Source organism: Panthera uncia, chromosome B4, assembly GCF_023721935.1.
Source record: "Panthera uncia isolate 11264 chromosome B4, Puncia_PCG_1.0, whole genome shotgun sequence".
Lineage (NCBI taxonomy): Eukaryota > Metazoa > Chordata > Mammalia > Carnivora > Felidae > Panthera > Panthera uncia.
Genome location: NC_064809.1, coordinates 71803711 through 71819107, shown reverse-complemented (window position 1 = coordinate 71819107; position 15397 = coordinate 71803711). Strand labels below are relative to the sequence as shown.

The 15397-nt window shown below is 37.5% G+C and overlaps 1 protein-coding gene across 2 annotated transcripts in view; it reads left to right on the top strand.

Annotated features, from left to right (window-relative positions):
* SLC38A4 (solute carrier family 38 member 4) overlaps positions 1 to 15052 on the top strand; it is a 40369-nt gene extending 25317 nt beyond the window's left edge. The window contains exons 12-16 of one of the 2 annotated variants that reach the window (XM_049625339.1): positions 1321 to 1421; positions 3169 to 3293; positions 9010 to 9154; positions 10516 to 10613; positions 12262 to 15052. In XM_049625339.1, coding sequence (XP_049481296.1) covers positions 1321 to 1421; positions 3169 to 3293; positions 9010 to 9154; positions 10516 to 10613; positions 12262 to 12363 — 571 coding nt within the window. In that variant the 3' untranslated portion in view covers positions 12364 to 15052. The other variant, XM_049625340.1, reaches the window with a different exon arrangement.
* Positions 15053 to 15397: the final 345 nt, after the last annotated feature.

The following is a 15397-nucleotide window of genomic DNA, read 5'->3' as shown; positions in this document are numbered from 1 at the left end:
TTTGAAAATGTGCTCATATGTTCAGAGGTGCTTTATACAAAAGCATGGTTAATGGCTTTCTCTTCAGAGAAGGTTTGTGGTACATACCACTCATCAGTAATGTATTTTAACCAAAAAGGTATGAATTAGCCCCCTCCCTACACTACCGTATCTGCTTCCTTCTCTCCCATTTCTTCATCCTAATGGTCCACAAGAGGAATTTAGGTCAGGGGGAGGAAGAGCCAATGGCTAGAAGAATTTTGGCAGGAATGAGAAATTTGAATTTGAAATTTGCTAGGAATGATGTCACCTCAGCTATAAATGACCGCACCCATGAAGACCAAAAATTATGGCTAAGGTGACCTCGCTAAGCCATTGATGTCACTTGTGCTCTGTCTTTAACCCTTGTCTAGAAGACATTCACCACAGGGATGTGCCAAAACCTGGCCTTCATTGTTTTATCTGTACAATGGAGACAATGGCTAGACAATCTTGTTTCTTCTAGCTGAAATTCTAGGATTCGTTTGTAGTCTTTTCCCTTTGAGGCTGTTGACATCTACTTAGGTATGTAGTGTGTCTGAGCCCTCTAGCACTGCTTTCCCCTTTACCTTTAGAGAAAGGTGGCCTATAGTAATTCTCACTTTATTTAATCCGGGTATCAGTAACCTCACTCTTTATTCTCAGTACATAGCAATAATTGCTTCACAAATTCTGATTTAACTTATAAAAAATTTGGGGAACACTTTCAATTATTTTCGCTTTACTTGGAAAATCACATGCAGCATTTACTCTACACTTGACCTTAACCGAAGACCAAGAAGTGATAGCAGTTACTCCAGAAGCCCGGCAATTGACTTTAAGCAGCTGGGTGCCCTCCAGAATGGTTTCCAGACGCTTCTAGGCTCTCTTGTGGTCTGGACTCATGCAAGTTGTGCTTTGCTGATTCTAGTAGGTTTGTGTCCTCCCACATGAAATATGAATCCCATCTCACTATGAAGTATGAAAGCTTCCTACATTAGCAGACAGTTTGATCTTTGTGTTAATTACATTCTTGCGTACTCAGTAGACAAGTATATTTATCAACACAAAATAAACCAGTCTTCTTCTAGGAAAATAGTTGTCTCTAAGACTGACAGAGTAGTAGTTAAGAAAAATGGAAACAAATCCCCCACAGCTCTCTAGGACAAGTTTAAAGAAGCTATGTTTCTGTATGAGATATGTGGTTTTATAATAGTACACAGACACATTCTTTCACTATTTTAGACATTTTTTTTACTAAAAAAATGATAAAAAAAAAACACTGAGCTTTTTTTTTTTTTTTTTTTTTTTTTTTCATTTCAGTCGGTCCCGGAGGAAGATGCAAACAGTGTCAAATATTTCCATCACGGGAATGCTCATCATGTACCTGCTTGCTGCCCTCTTTGGTTACCTAACCTTCTATGGTAGGTCACTCTGTCAAAGTCATTCTCTTTGTGCAAATCCTAGTTGGACTGATCATTAACCCGGGTAGGTATAATTCTTTTAATTACCCTCTATAAGCAGCATGATCTATAGTCCATGTAGTCAACTAACATGCTATTTTAGCCTTGTCACTTGACCTAAGAAAATGGGACCTGAACCAGTCTAGCTAACAAGTTACAACAATTTGTGAATTCATACATGTTTTATGAAAAACCAGCCCTCAAATCTACATTATTTTCCTTACGGGATAGATTATATTTCCTTGACTTACACTTCTTAGGCCATCTCATGCTAGAAGCAATCACAGTGAATCCAATCATATGTTGTAAAGCTTTCTTGGTGGAATAAATAACTACTAAGCAAATGGTAGGGAAAGTGCAAAGTCCTTGAGTTGGAACCTGCTTCTTGTTTACCAGTCAAGTGGGATCTGGGGGCTTGGAGCATTAGGTAAATTTTCTGGCTTATCCCATTCTATTCTGTTATAGTGAACAGTTTCCTGAGAAAAGACGACATGACAGAGTTCCACTCAATCTGGGAGTGCACTACCAGAAACAAAAAAAGTTACTATGGACACATTAGATTATGCCTAAAACAATTTGTCTATGGCATCTTAATGGACACCAAAGTAGGATTGTTATTGCACTCCATTGAAGCATAGCCTAATAGACAAATTTCAGGGACTTAAACATTGACCTGTTACCACTAATCAGTGTAATCAACATAAATAAACCTTTTGTTTAAACTTCTCTAACTTTTTAGTTGTTTTTTTCTTCTGATTCACTAAATTAAATTGATTACTAGACAAATTGTGGAGGAAAAGACTGGGGAGGGAGCACCATTTACTTGGTTTTTTTTCTATTTGACTAATAGTTGGCTATTAACCAAGCATTCACTTTAGATTGGGCATTAACTGCTTGTTGGTTGTGAATTAATAAAAGTTAGATCAATACCACTGAAGGTATTTTTACCCCGTTTCATCTGATTTGGAGGGGCGTAGGGAAAAAATCCAACTACATCTGATTCTATAAGCATCTCCATGTCATTTGTGTCTGGAATTCTGAGTGAATAAGCTTTCCAGGAGCATGGCATCTTAATCTTAGATCAGTATTCATTGGGAGACCCTGTTAAAATCATGCTAATTCATCCTTGAATGTTACTTATACTGATTCTAATGAGTTTCATAAGATAAGCTTGAAAAATCCCCGGAAGTATCTGTATTGGTATCATGATAGAGTCATAATTACTGAACTTGAAAAAATATTAAAAATCGTTTGTCATAAGGTTTCCATACTAGATTCAGAGAAGCTGCATCAAGGCTCACTTAGCAGGTGGGAATAGAGGGGGGAGTGGGCAGGATGTAAGGGACAGGCTGGTGGGGGCTTGGACCTTTCATCCCCTTCAACCAGAGCACCTCAGCTTCCCGTCTCTTGTGAGGCTTCTGTACAAACTGAGATAGACTTATCACGAAGCAAATGAGCCAGAGAGGCATCTTCACAATTTTATTCTAGCTTCTTTAACTTCATAAGCTTCACTGGCCCCCTTGTCCATTTGAAGAAAGATCAACACAAATAATAAATAAGCTCAAAGATAGGATAAAAACAGGTGTCTAGATTCCCAGACCTGGGTGTTTTTTTCCGTTGTACTGTGTTCCCTTTGTAAAATGTTGATTTTGGTAATCAGTACTGACTTGGAAACACCAAACTGGACCCATTCTCTTCTTCTTTGTAGGAGAAGTTGAAGACGAATTACTTCATGCTTATAGCAAAGTATATACATTTGACACCCCTCTCCTCATGGTACGCCTGGCAGTCCTTGTGGCAGTGACACTAACTGTGCCCATTGTCCTGTTCCCAGTAAGTACCTGAAGCTTTGATGGAAGAATCCTGCTTAATCTCCTAGCTAGATATGTTCCAATTTGACATGGATTTAATTATGTGAGTTTGCACTTGCAATGCCTGAAGACGTTATTTTCACACAGCATTTTGGAGCCATTTAAGATGGACAATTTAATACGTAGATTCAACAAATATTTTTTGATGTTAAACACCTTTTAAAAAGTCTTTATTTTGGGGGAGAGGGAGAGAGAGAGAGAGAGAGAGAGAGAGAGAGAGAGAGAGAGAATCCCAAGCAGGCTCCATGCTACCAGCACAGAGCCCAATGCGGGGCTCGATCTCATGAACCATGACATTGTGACCTGAGCCGATATCAAGGGTCAGATGCTTAACCGACTGAGGCACCCAGGCGCCTCAAATGTTAAACACTTTTAAAATATAGGAGGAAAAATATAATCACAAAATTTCTATTTATTTTCCAACTTTATTGAGGTCAAAGTTTTTTGTTAAACTTCAATTCAAAAAGAAGATCTTGGGTTTCTATCTTGTGGATTAGCAGAAATGAGTAGGAGTTCATAGAATTTCTGGAACTTAAAAGGCAAAAACTACATTACTTTTCAATTTGTTGCATTTTCACCAGTTCTGAAGGTATTCAAATTTCCCCTACAGTTTTGTTGCAGTCACATTCAAATGTTGCCTTATTTAATCTGATTCCTTGAAGACCAATGAGAAGGGGAATTTTATTAAGTAAATTACTTACTAGAACTAAATCTCTTGAAAAATAGCTATATTTTCCACTGTATATCCTTTCTACTATCCCTAACACTGATACATGCCCTCGACTAGACTCATACTGCGATCACCCCTTCTTGGCATTTGCCTTTGGCATCACTTGTCCTAGGATCACAGAGCAGGGCTGGTTGAAGAGATTTGGGCTGCGTGAGTTAAAACCACCACCTATGGACAAACACAGGTCCACATTCTCCTGCCAGCTCTTCTCCTTTCATAAATACTCAATTTACTCATTCATTAAGGGGAGAAAATAAGTGACCTAGTAACCAGCACCATACTGTACAGAATGTTCCATACAGGGCCCAGCATATAAGGACTACTCATATAATGACACTGTGGTCACTTTAAATGCAGCTTGTGTGCTGAAATATTTTTTAACACATTCCTTTTTCATGAGTGCATGAAATCAGATCCTTATTACTATGAGGGCTAATATTTTACTCCTAAATAATATCTTGCCTCACACATGTCTGAAAGTATTTCAGATGACATGCATACAGCTTTAGCCTAAAATCAGCTCCATCATGGGTACGAGGCAGAAGATAGCTATTGACAGAAAGTGTACCATAAGGTAAAATTTCTAAGCAAACAGTGTCTCTGAGGAACCAAAGTTGAAAGCCCTTTTTGTGTGTAAAGAGCTAATTTTTGGCACACAGTAGGTATTCACATCATTATCGAGTCAAAGCATTTTATAGAAGAAATTTGTTATGTGGCTCTGTATTGCTTTATTCATAAGCCCTAAATATAGCACTTTGAGGTCATGGTCTTGGGAGATTAATGGACTTGCCTGTGGTCATGCAGTTAGTCACAGTTGATTAATGCACCGCTCACAGAAGGACACTGATGGCTGAGGTCAAGATAAAGGAAGTGGAAGTCACACTGATGGTCATTTTACCTCGACATTTAAAATCCAGATCTCCCCATAGAAGTTCTTTCTCTTGTGACAGGGCATGGATATAAATTTGACCATCAGGAACAGTAGTGGTTTGGAAATGTCTCCCATTAGATGTCCCTTAGAATCAAAATGGATCATGGGAACCAAAATTTCAAAACATAACTCATCCTTAAGTATTTGTACCCAACGTTAGCATTTACGAAACATGCTGCACATAATTCTGTCTTTGACCCTAGAACATTATTACATTGAGATAATCTGCGTAGGTGTCCACCTTATCCCCTGGTTTAAAAGTCTTAAAGGTTAGGAATGTGCACAGTGACTGGTGCAGGAGAAGTTTGACAACAATCGCCCAGAAAAATGGTCTCCAAATGAATCTTGCCTTTTGAGATGTGTAAACTGCTTTTTCTAGCAATAGCATAAGCTTGTTTGCCCTGCCAACATTTGCCACGAACTTTAGTTTGGGTCAGGAGCTGGGCTAAATGAATTAAGTGTCCATGGGTATGATGCAGAACATAAAAGTAAACATGGAGGACAAAAATGTCTCCTCGTCCCAGTCAAACCCACAAGACTACCTTCAGACACTTTCTCCCTAAAGTGAGAGAAGTTATTAGTGATGTGTTTGTTTCTTATGATTTAGAGCCATGATTTCCAACATGTCAAACGCTGAGCCATGCACAGCAGGGTTCTCCCGGTAGTTTTTTTGAATTAAGAAACTCTTGACCATAAGATGCTTATTTACTTTGCTTTGATATCCCCATATACAAGTAATCAAAAACAAACAAAACCTAATCTGGATTAAAATCTCTCAATTTTAGGCATAATTGTATATTCTACTTCTTTCAACAGAGGATAATAGGCTCTTTTTCTTAGGAGCCCAAGAAGACACAATAAGGAAGGGCATTGCTGTTATTGGTTGACTAGATGGATTTTCCTTTGATTACTCTATTACCTTATTTTCTGCAGTTAGGCTAGTTTTTTCCATAATAAAAGACATATTGAGTGCAGAAATGATTATTGAACAGATGAATAAATGAAGTGAATTACTTTTTTACTAGTAGCTCAACATTTGTTTCTATTGTTGGGGGTGGGGGTTTTATGGGAGGGTAGTCTATTATGGGACTACACCTCCTTCCCAAAGACTATTAATTCCATTTTCAGCTTGTACTCCCCTTTATGCAGTAAAGTTCACCCATTAACATGAAAAACAGAAAACCAGATCATCCTAAGGAGTTTATCAAGAACACACAGACTCACATTCCATTTGCCATACCTTAAAAAAAAAAAAAAATCACATCTCAGATTTTCTAGCTACTTCTCTTTTATTCTGTGATGGTGAAATCATTTTTCCCCACATATGTTGCCATGAGATCTGTTCTGAATCATATGCAGATATAGGCATAGAAATATGGCAAATGTTGCTGTGAACTGGAATAGAGTAGTGGTCCACAGATATTTCCAACATTCCTACCCTAAGCAGTCTTACAAAATGAAACTGATTCGCTTCTAAACAATAAGATTGATTTTTTTTAAGAGTTCAGACCTAAGGTTCCCACTTTTTACTCTGCCTCCCAGTGGGTCCCCAGATTAGAACATAGCACCTCCTATTCTGAATACTCTCTGGAAATAACAGATGTTTTCTCTAGAGCTGCAAAGGACCTTCCTGGAATCCTTCTGGGTCAGAGGGCATGGCTGTTGCTAAGGACTTCCCCACCCACAGCATCTGACCCACATTTCCAGGTTCTTATCAGTTTGTGTCAGTGGAGAAAAGGCACTTAGATAAGTGGAACAGCAGGCAGTGCTTTGTGGGTAACACGCCAGAGTTGCCTCAGTCCTGACATAGGTAAATAGAACTGTTCAGGACCTATTGATCCAGGCTCACCTCTCAAAGCAGCATTTTAACATAGAATGACCGGCAAGTTTTCTTCTATTCTTTTCCACCACCACCAGCCCCCTACTATCTCCCTGCTTGCCCTATGATCCTTTCTAGGAATGCATTGGCAATTCTACATGCTTTCAGTTCTGTTTGGGATTTTGTTTTTCTTTATTTGCTGTGAGGAGCAAGCTTTCACCATTTATTCCAATGATGATTCCTGTAAACCTTCTGTACTCTTACATCACCAAGCCAAATCTTAGTCTTTCTGGGAGCCATGAGACCTTAGGAAACCACATTCACATTCAGGGGACCTGCACTTAGAGGTTTACCTCTAACTCAGCTTATGGAATACAGTATTCCTTTAACAAAAGACCAAAAACAAAAAACACAAAAAACAAACAAAAAAAAACTCACATATATAAGTCCTCTGCCTGAAAATAACCTGTATTCTACTTGTTTATTCTGTAAATTTCGCACTTTCAGACAAGTAAATCTTTAAGCCATAAGGATGTACCATGGAAAGCTTATGTTGAAGCCTAATAAGACTGGTTTGGACAATATCCAATAAGCATGGAGTGTGGATCATAATGTAGAATTAATGGACAGCTGGGGAAAATGTAATCAAGGCATTTGCTTTCTTCAGCCTACCTTTCAGAGCGAATTTCATAATTTTCACTAATCCAATTTTTAAAATCCTTTACAAAGTCACTCTTAAACCATTTCCAGAGACTATCTGGTTTGCCATTCTGGAAATGAAATTGCTTTTGAAACCTAAACAGATGGCTTTAATTTTGGTGGACCAGTATGAAAGGAATGTCACATTAGACACTACAAGCAATTCGGCTCAAAGTTTTCGTCGTTCATACATGTGTTTCAAAAATGTATTTTACATTTTTGCTTTTACATGAGTTCCCATCTCTCCACCAGTAAGAGACTTCAGAAGTAAAATTTTAAGTGGAAAAATCAATGCCAGCATTTCTAAAAATGTGAAGTCCGAGCTTAACTGGAGTGTTCCCTTATTGAAAAGCCAATAGAATAATGCCACTGAGTCAAAAGTGTCCTCTAAAAGATTCTAAAGATGAGAGTATTTTCTACTTTGTTAAGCTGTTCAAACATGCAGGGCATTCCCTCCACCCACAAGGATCTTTTTATTATCCAGTTATAGTACAGTAACTTGAAAGACTGCTACAAATGGAGCCTCTCTTGACCCTTCACCTACTTATTGTAGCTGCTGAAATAGGGCTGAAGTCTGTCAAGGCTCCCGAAGGGTGGGAAGGGATTCATTCTGTTCAACTTAATTCAACATGTATTGAGTGCCTGCTGTGTGCAAGACACCAAACGAGAAACTCTGAGGAATGCTAAAATTATCAGGTCCTATTCTTTGCGTTTTGTGTGCATTTATAATCTGTAATTGGGAACGGAGGGCAAAAGGGCAAAAAGAAATACAAAGAGTATCATTTTAAAAAACATTATGTGGCAAAATAAGCATTATATGCTAAATACGATGCCAAATTTTTAAAAAACCCAGATTTGTAAAAATCACAAGGAGTGCAAATCAATTCAGTGCTCGCCCTTAATACTTAATCCTGTTTGACAACACATGTTTAGAAATCAATAAGGGTTTTACTGTGTCCCTGAATTCTGTCTTACCTGTTATTTTCTCTGAGATAACTTTTAAGAAAACATTCTGAAAGCTGAGAAAGTGAGCACAAGGAAAATAACTATCTCAAAGAAATATCAGCATCAAGGCTGCACAACAATATCAACATACCTTTTTTCTTTAATGGTTAGTTTTGAGAGCGTGCAAGCAGAGGAGGGTCAGAAAGAGAGGGAGACAGAGGATCCAAAATGGGCTCTGCACTGACAGCAGAGAGCCTGATGCAGAGCTCAAACCCACAAGCTATGAGATCATGACCTGAGCTGAAGTCGGGGCTAAGGTGCCCCAATATCAACATAGTTAATAACTGAACTGTACACTTAAAAATAGTTAAGATAGTTAACATTATGAATATTTTACCACATTAATGAAATTTTGAAAAACAAATCGGCATCAAGATCTTTTCTGGGAGAAAAAGGAAAAACACAAAGTGCTTTAGAGTGACAAGAATATTTGAAATAGTAGACGAAAATCAAAAACAAATTAGTGACCTTGCCTTTGAACTTTCTTGTTGCAGATTCGTACATCAGTGACCACACTCTTGTTTCCCAAAAGACCCTTCAGTTGGATAAGACATTTCTTGATTGCAGCCATACTTCTTGCACTTAATAATGTTCTGGTCATCCTTGTACCAACTATAAAATATATCTTTGGATTCATAGGTAAGTTTGAGAAAGGTTTTTATTTAATCAGCTCAAGTGGATACCTCCTTAAGTGGCAGACAGGGAGCTGGTGGAGGGGAAGTCAAGGATCCCTGCTCCATCTTTGACTCATGGGATTCTTGTGAGCCCAGCCGGGCCACCTGGTCACCTCCCCTCCCTCCCAGGTGACTCTGGAAGTTGATCACAGGATCAGAAAATGTCAACAGTAAAAGCTACCTTATAGGTCATCTAGTCCAGCTGCCTTTTCTGACGGAAATGGAGCCCCACAGAAGTCAAGTCATATACAGTTCCCCACTTCCCCTCCATCCAAAAGTAGAACATTATATGAAATCTTTTGTAAGCCTTGATGGCATAAAGCTACGAAGAAACTACGATTCATTCATATGGAAGCATTTTTGAGCATCCCAGACACAAAAGATAACCACTCTCGGACTCTTCTGATAACTTACGACACAATATTGCTAACAAATGCAGAAAATAAATCGACCTAAAACACAGATATTCACAACGGTTCAAAAGCCATGGCAACTTAATGCTGAGATGGAGTGTAGTTCCCAAGGAAGAGACCTGGAGACACCTCTCTCGCTGCTCAGGGGGCGCTGCCTCCATAATGTTCACTGCAAAACAAATTCTGGGTGCAACTTTCACCTTTTAATTTTTTTCCCCATAAAGACAGAAATCTTCTTTGGATTTCTTTCAGTTAGGGAAGGTAGGTGCTAACATAGGTCCTTCCTAAAAGTGAAGTGGCATAACATGAACTTTTGCAAAGTGGGGAATACCTGTATCTTGGACTATTGCAGGATTTGAATTTAGGTCTTAACTCTGCATCAAAAAGTAAGGAAGACACAGTCTACCTATAGGATGCTTTCTCGAGTCTGTCAGTATCAGCTGAGCACTGATGGCCATCTTTGGAGGTGGAGAAGGTTGGTCTTTTAAAGCAGATTTCTTTAACTGTGTGGCCCGTTAATATAGTTTTCATCTGCTGATTTGAGGGATTACTCAAATTTTAAATACAATATAACATTTTTTTGGATTAGGTGTCAGCAACTTGAAAAGTTGGAGGTGGATAAGAAGGATGTATGATGAGTTCAGCTTCCTTAGTATGTGTTTCTATTGTCAGTTTCCTATAAATTTTTAAGTCAGCCTTTTTTTTGTTTACTATATGTTATGTGTACTTAGGATACAACTATGATGTTAGGTATATTTTAATTTTCTTGATAAACATTTGAATAAGCAACCAAGACAAGTTTATAGTACTTTCAGTGCTAAGATTAGGGTAGCATTAGACTTTTAAAGTGCATGACCTTGAGTCTCTGCCTTGCTGAGTAAGACATTGACCTGTCCTGTGTTTATCCCCTCAGGGGCTTCTTCTGCCACTATGCTGATCTTCATACTTCCAGCAGTGTTTTACCTTAAACTTGTCAAGAAAGAACCTCTTAGGTCACCACAAAAGGTTGGGGTAAGTAAGGCTTGCAATCTCCCCCGTTATAAGTTGCTCTTTAACTGAGAGTAAACCGAAAATATACAATTCAAAAAGATTGACCAAGAACTGAAAATCAGAGATGGGCTGGAACTTTAGTGGAGAGAAAGGAGGGTAGATCTCTGGTACTGAGATGATTCCAGGATTTCTTCCCGTCATAAATCAAGAATCTTGTGTTAAGTCCTTTCTACCCATCAAACACTAAGAGTTTTCCCACAGGCATATATGGATACCAGTTTCCACCACCAAGATTGTAGCACTATCCATAGGAAATTATGTGGGAAGGAATGAGGCTCCCTGACAGTGTTATGAAATAATTGAAACATTTTAGTCATATTTTTTTAGGTTAGGAAGGCCAAAAGAAAAGATGCTGCCTGGTTTCCCCCTCCATAGTACCTTGGAGTGGACTGAGATCCAGAACAAAACCATTGTTTTCCAGTTAACCTATTTAGATATAAAATTTAATTTTATTAAGCGAGAGCATATTTCTTTTCCAAAATGATGTTATAGAAACACACGCCAGAATGAATTGTTTTTCTAATTATTTCTTTAATGTTTATTTTTGAGAGAGAGAGAGACAGAGACAGAGACAGAGTGTCAGCAGGGAAGGGGCAGAGAGAGAGGGAGACACACAATCTGAAGCAGGCTATCAGCACAGAGCCCGACACAGGGGTCAAACCCACAAACTGCAAGATCATGACCTGAGCCAAAGTCAGATGCTCAGCCCACTGAGCCACCCAGGCTCCCCTTGTTTTTCTAATTATCAAATAGTCATTGATAATATTTAAGTATATCTTCCATTTAAGGCTTAAAAACAGTGCCTCTTACTAAGTTATGCTGAATGTTGCCTGAGAGTCATTCACTCCTCAGGACTGTTCAGGGACTTCAGGACAGTTTGGTATCCAAAGCTCCTCCCAACATCTCCTCCCCACCCCCGCCCCCGAATTCCTAGCCTCTCCAGTCTATTTTGCTTGGACTTTTACAGAAGGGTGACCATGACAAATTATTTATCCTGTTTGTGACCCATTCTAAGTTTGATGTAAAAATGAGTAAAATTGTCCCCTGGATCCTTTCTAGTGAAAAACTTCACCTGTTGCTTCCTCATAGATTGAATGAGGTGGTTGATCCCAGTGATGATAATATATAAGGCCCCTTCTAGTGTTTTACACACACACACACACACACACACACACACACACACACACGTTTTTAAAGGAATATGTAACATAGATTAGGCTTTTGTTTTTATCTGTTTATTGTAAATTTAATCCTGTCCTATAGACTATAATATGCCCTTCACCTAAAAGATTGTGAGCACACTCAATGTCATTGTATCTTTTTCTGTCACTTGTTTTTTTTTAATGATTACAGAGTATTCCATCATTTTGATGTAACAAATCAACCATTTATCTATTTTGAAGACTTAGATTAAATCTCTCCACTGTATTCACCCTCTTTCCTCAACTTGGCTTCTAAATTCACTGAACTGCTAGGCATAGACATCTGAGCCATAAGAATAATACAATTCAATATGCCAATCAGATTGCTGTCTTGGGTAAACAATTTCTAAGAGCAAACTGTGCTAAATATGGTTTCTGTGTTCCCTAACAAGCTCTCTGATTTACAGGCTTTAATTTTCCTTGTGGTTGGAATCATCTTCATGATTGGAAGCATGGCACTCATTATAATTGACTGGATTTACAACCCTCCAAATTCCAAGCATCACTAACCCAAAGAAAAATACCTTTTCTATTGGAAATGGTTGCAAATTATGCTGCAAAAGACATTTGAGTTCTATTGATTGGAATGTTATTCATAGGAAATAACGGGAAGATTCCAAAGATGTTTATAGTAACATCACCAGGCACCTGTGGAAGAAAAAAAAAGCATCATTTTTGTCAAGAATGGCTGTTTATAGGTTTAAAACCTGCGGTGCACATTTCTACCCAGGTTTTCCTAAAACTGTGAGAGGATGCATTTTTGCTGTTGCACAAGCAGAATAAGGGTAGCTGCATGGAATGGTCATCAGATAATACCTTTTCCCCTCCCCCTCAAATTACCAAATACTTGTATTCTCAGAACATCCAACAAAAATGCCCTGGTGGCAAAGCTATCACCGCTTAATGCCTTCCCCCAATCCAGCACCAAATACTCTAGGTCTATTTAATAACAGAGGCAAAAGCCATGTCTTAGGAACTGTCCCCGTAAGGTACATGAATGATCAGACAGCCGGCTAGAACATCTTATTGTCAACAGTGAAGGAATATTTGCCCATTTTGTTTGTAACACTGAATTAATGAATTCTTCATTCAATAGATTTTTGGTAAATGTTAAAAACATCTTATTAAACACAGGCATATCTCGTTTCTTGTGCTTTGTTGTGCTTAGCACTGAGGTTTTTTGCGGGTTTTTTTTCCTGTTGGTTTTTTTTTTTTTTTTTTGTTTGTTTGTTTGTTTTTTTACAAATTGGTGCGTGACAACCTTGCGTGGAGCATCATTTTTCCAACAGCATTTGCTCACTTTGTGCCTCTGTCACATTTTGGTAATTCTCATAGTATTTCAAACTTTTTCATTATTATATTTGTTATGGTGATCTATGATCAGTGATTAAGACTTGCTGAAAGCTCAGATACGGTTAGCACTTTTTAGCAATTTTTTAATTAAGGTATGTACATTTTTTTAGACAATACTGTTGCACACTTAGTACACTATAGCATAAGCATAACTTTTATAGACGCTGGGAAGCCAAAAAATCTATCTGACTTGCTTTATTGTAATACTCGCTTTACTGGGATTGTCTGGAACCCAACCTGCAATATCTCCGAGGTATGCCTACATGTCTTATCAACTGTCCCTGAAAGGTACATACATGAAAGATCAGACACCAGTACACCTTATTGTCAACAGTAAAGGAATGTTTCGCCTCTTCTGTTTGGGACATTGGAGTGCCTTCTTCGTTCAATTTTTTTTATGTATAAATGTTAAAACATCTTCTAAACAGAGAGAGGGGCTTTAAATTACAGAGCAACAACAAAAATAATGCTTATTGCTCAACTGCCTGTTCTGGAAGCATTTGTTCTTCAATATTATTCCTAGTCCTCTTGTCATGCTTTTTTGTCACTGAACAATGCTCTCCCTCTCGTCTTCCATTGTCATTCATAATTTTTAGATAGACCACGATTCATGTGGAGCTACATTACCCAGTATTGTTTGATACATTTTTATTTGATAAACATTCAGTGCAGGAAACTGTGATTGCTATATGTGTATGTATATAATCTTATTCTGTAGTCATCAGAATTTTGATGTATGGTACATTTGATTTTTATTTTTTACATGTGTAGTTTTCTCTCTTCACAGTCAAAACGTTTATGTTATTGAGGGTGGGGGCAGGGAATTATGTTGATAAACTCAAAAATCCATTTGTATGTATCTGCCTATTGGGGATATTTTAAATTTGAAACCTAAGTTATATATAGTTCAGTAATGCTCTTCAATGTTTACAAAAACAACAATCATCTACAAGAAAATAAGTTCCTTGTTTGCAAATAATTGTCAGTACCAAAGTTGTTCTTCTAACTACGCATGTCTAAAATAGGATTTAGTTCATTTTAGCTTGCACAGGAGTCTGACATTCATTTGCCATTTAATGCAATGTTGAATGGTTCTCCATAAAAGTGCTAACACTACAGAGATGCAAACTGGTACTCTTGCTCCCTTCAACAACATGCTCACATAAAATGGATTTAAAAACTAGCACTTGCTGCCCAGAATTTCTAGACTTTGCCACTTCCTCCCCCCCTAAATCGGTAGGAAGAACATTTATTGTAGATTTTTATATTTTAGTCAAGCCAAGTATGAAATACAAGTATCGGCTAAGTATAATATTAAATCATATTTCAATAGGGTTTTTTGTATTGTGCCTTAAGAAAACGTACATTTGTTTTATATATTATTTTCTAGAGACATAATACTGTCAAATGGTGCACTTTGTTATGGAAACTGAGCATTACTAGACACTATCATAACTTTGGAGTCACTATTATCGGAAAATACTTGCCAAATAGCATCTTCAAGATAGGTTTCTATTAACGGTCACCTAGAGAGTGTGTCAAAATAAGAAAATGGAAAAAGGTACCTTCTGAGTGTTAAAGGTTTAATCTGAATGTATTTAAATATAAAGATGAAGACTGATTCAAAAATTGGGGAAGTATCCAATCTGTATTAGTCTGAATACTTTACCTTTGAAATTACGAACTTGAAAATATCAACGTCTGTAATTATACAGATATTCAAGAGCAATACTACAGTGCCAAATAATAAAGCACCATTTTTTTCTCATGGCAATTTTCAGGATTAGAGCTCACATAGACTGCAGGGCAGGCTTACATATGGTATCTTGTACTGGTTAATTTAACCCCATTTATAAACAGATGAAAGTTTTATTTTCTTATTTCATTTATAAGATGGTTCAATGTACTGGGAGGCTTTTTTTTATTACAGAAAGTGTATATTGGTATATAATAAATGAACTTTTCAAATGACTGATTTGATTTTCTTTCTACTGTTGAAGGCTATAAATTATTTGTACATGAGAAAAAATTTTTAAGTCTAAATATTGTCTTCTACTGGTATATGTTCCATTTTCATTGTTAGTCTTGACATAACTAAAATTTGTAGCTGTCAAAACATAGTTGCCATCTTATTTTGGTAAAATACACAGCTAATCCTGAAGTTTGTTTTAAGTTTTTATTTAAGTAATC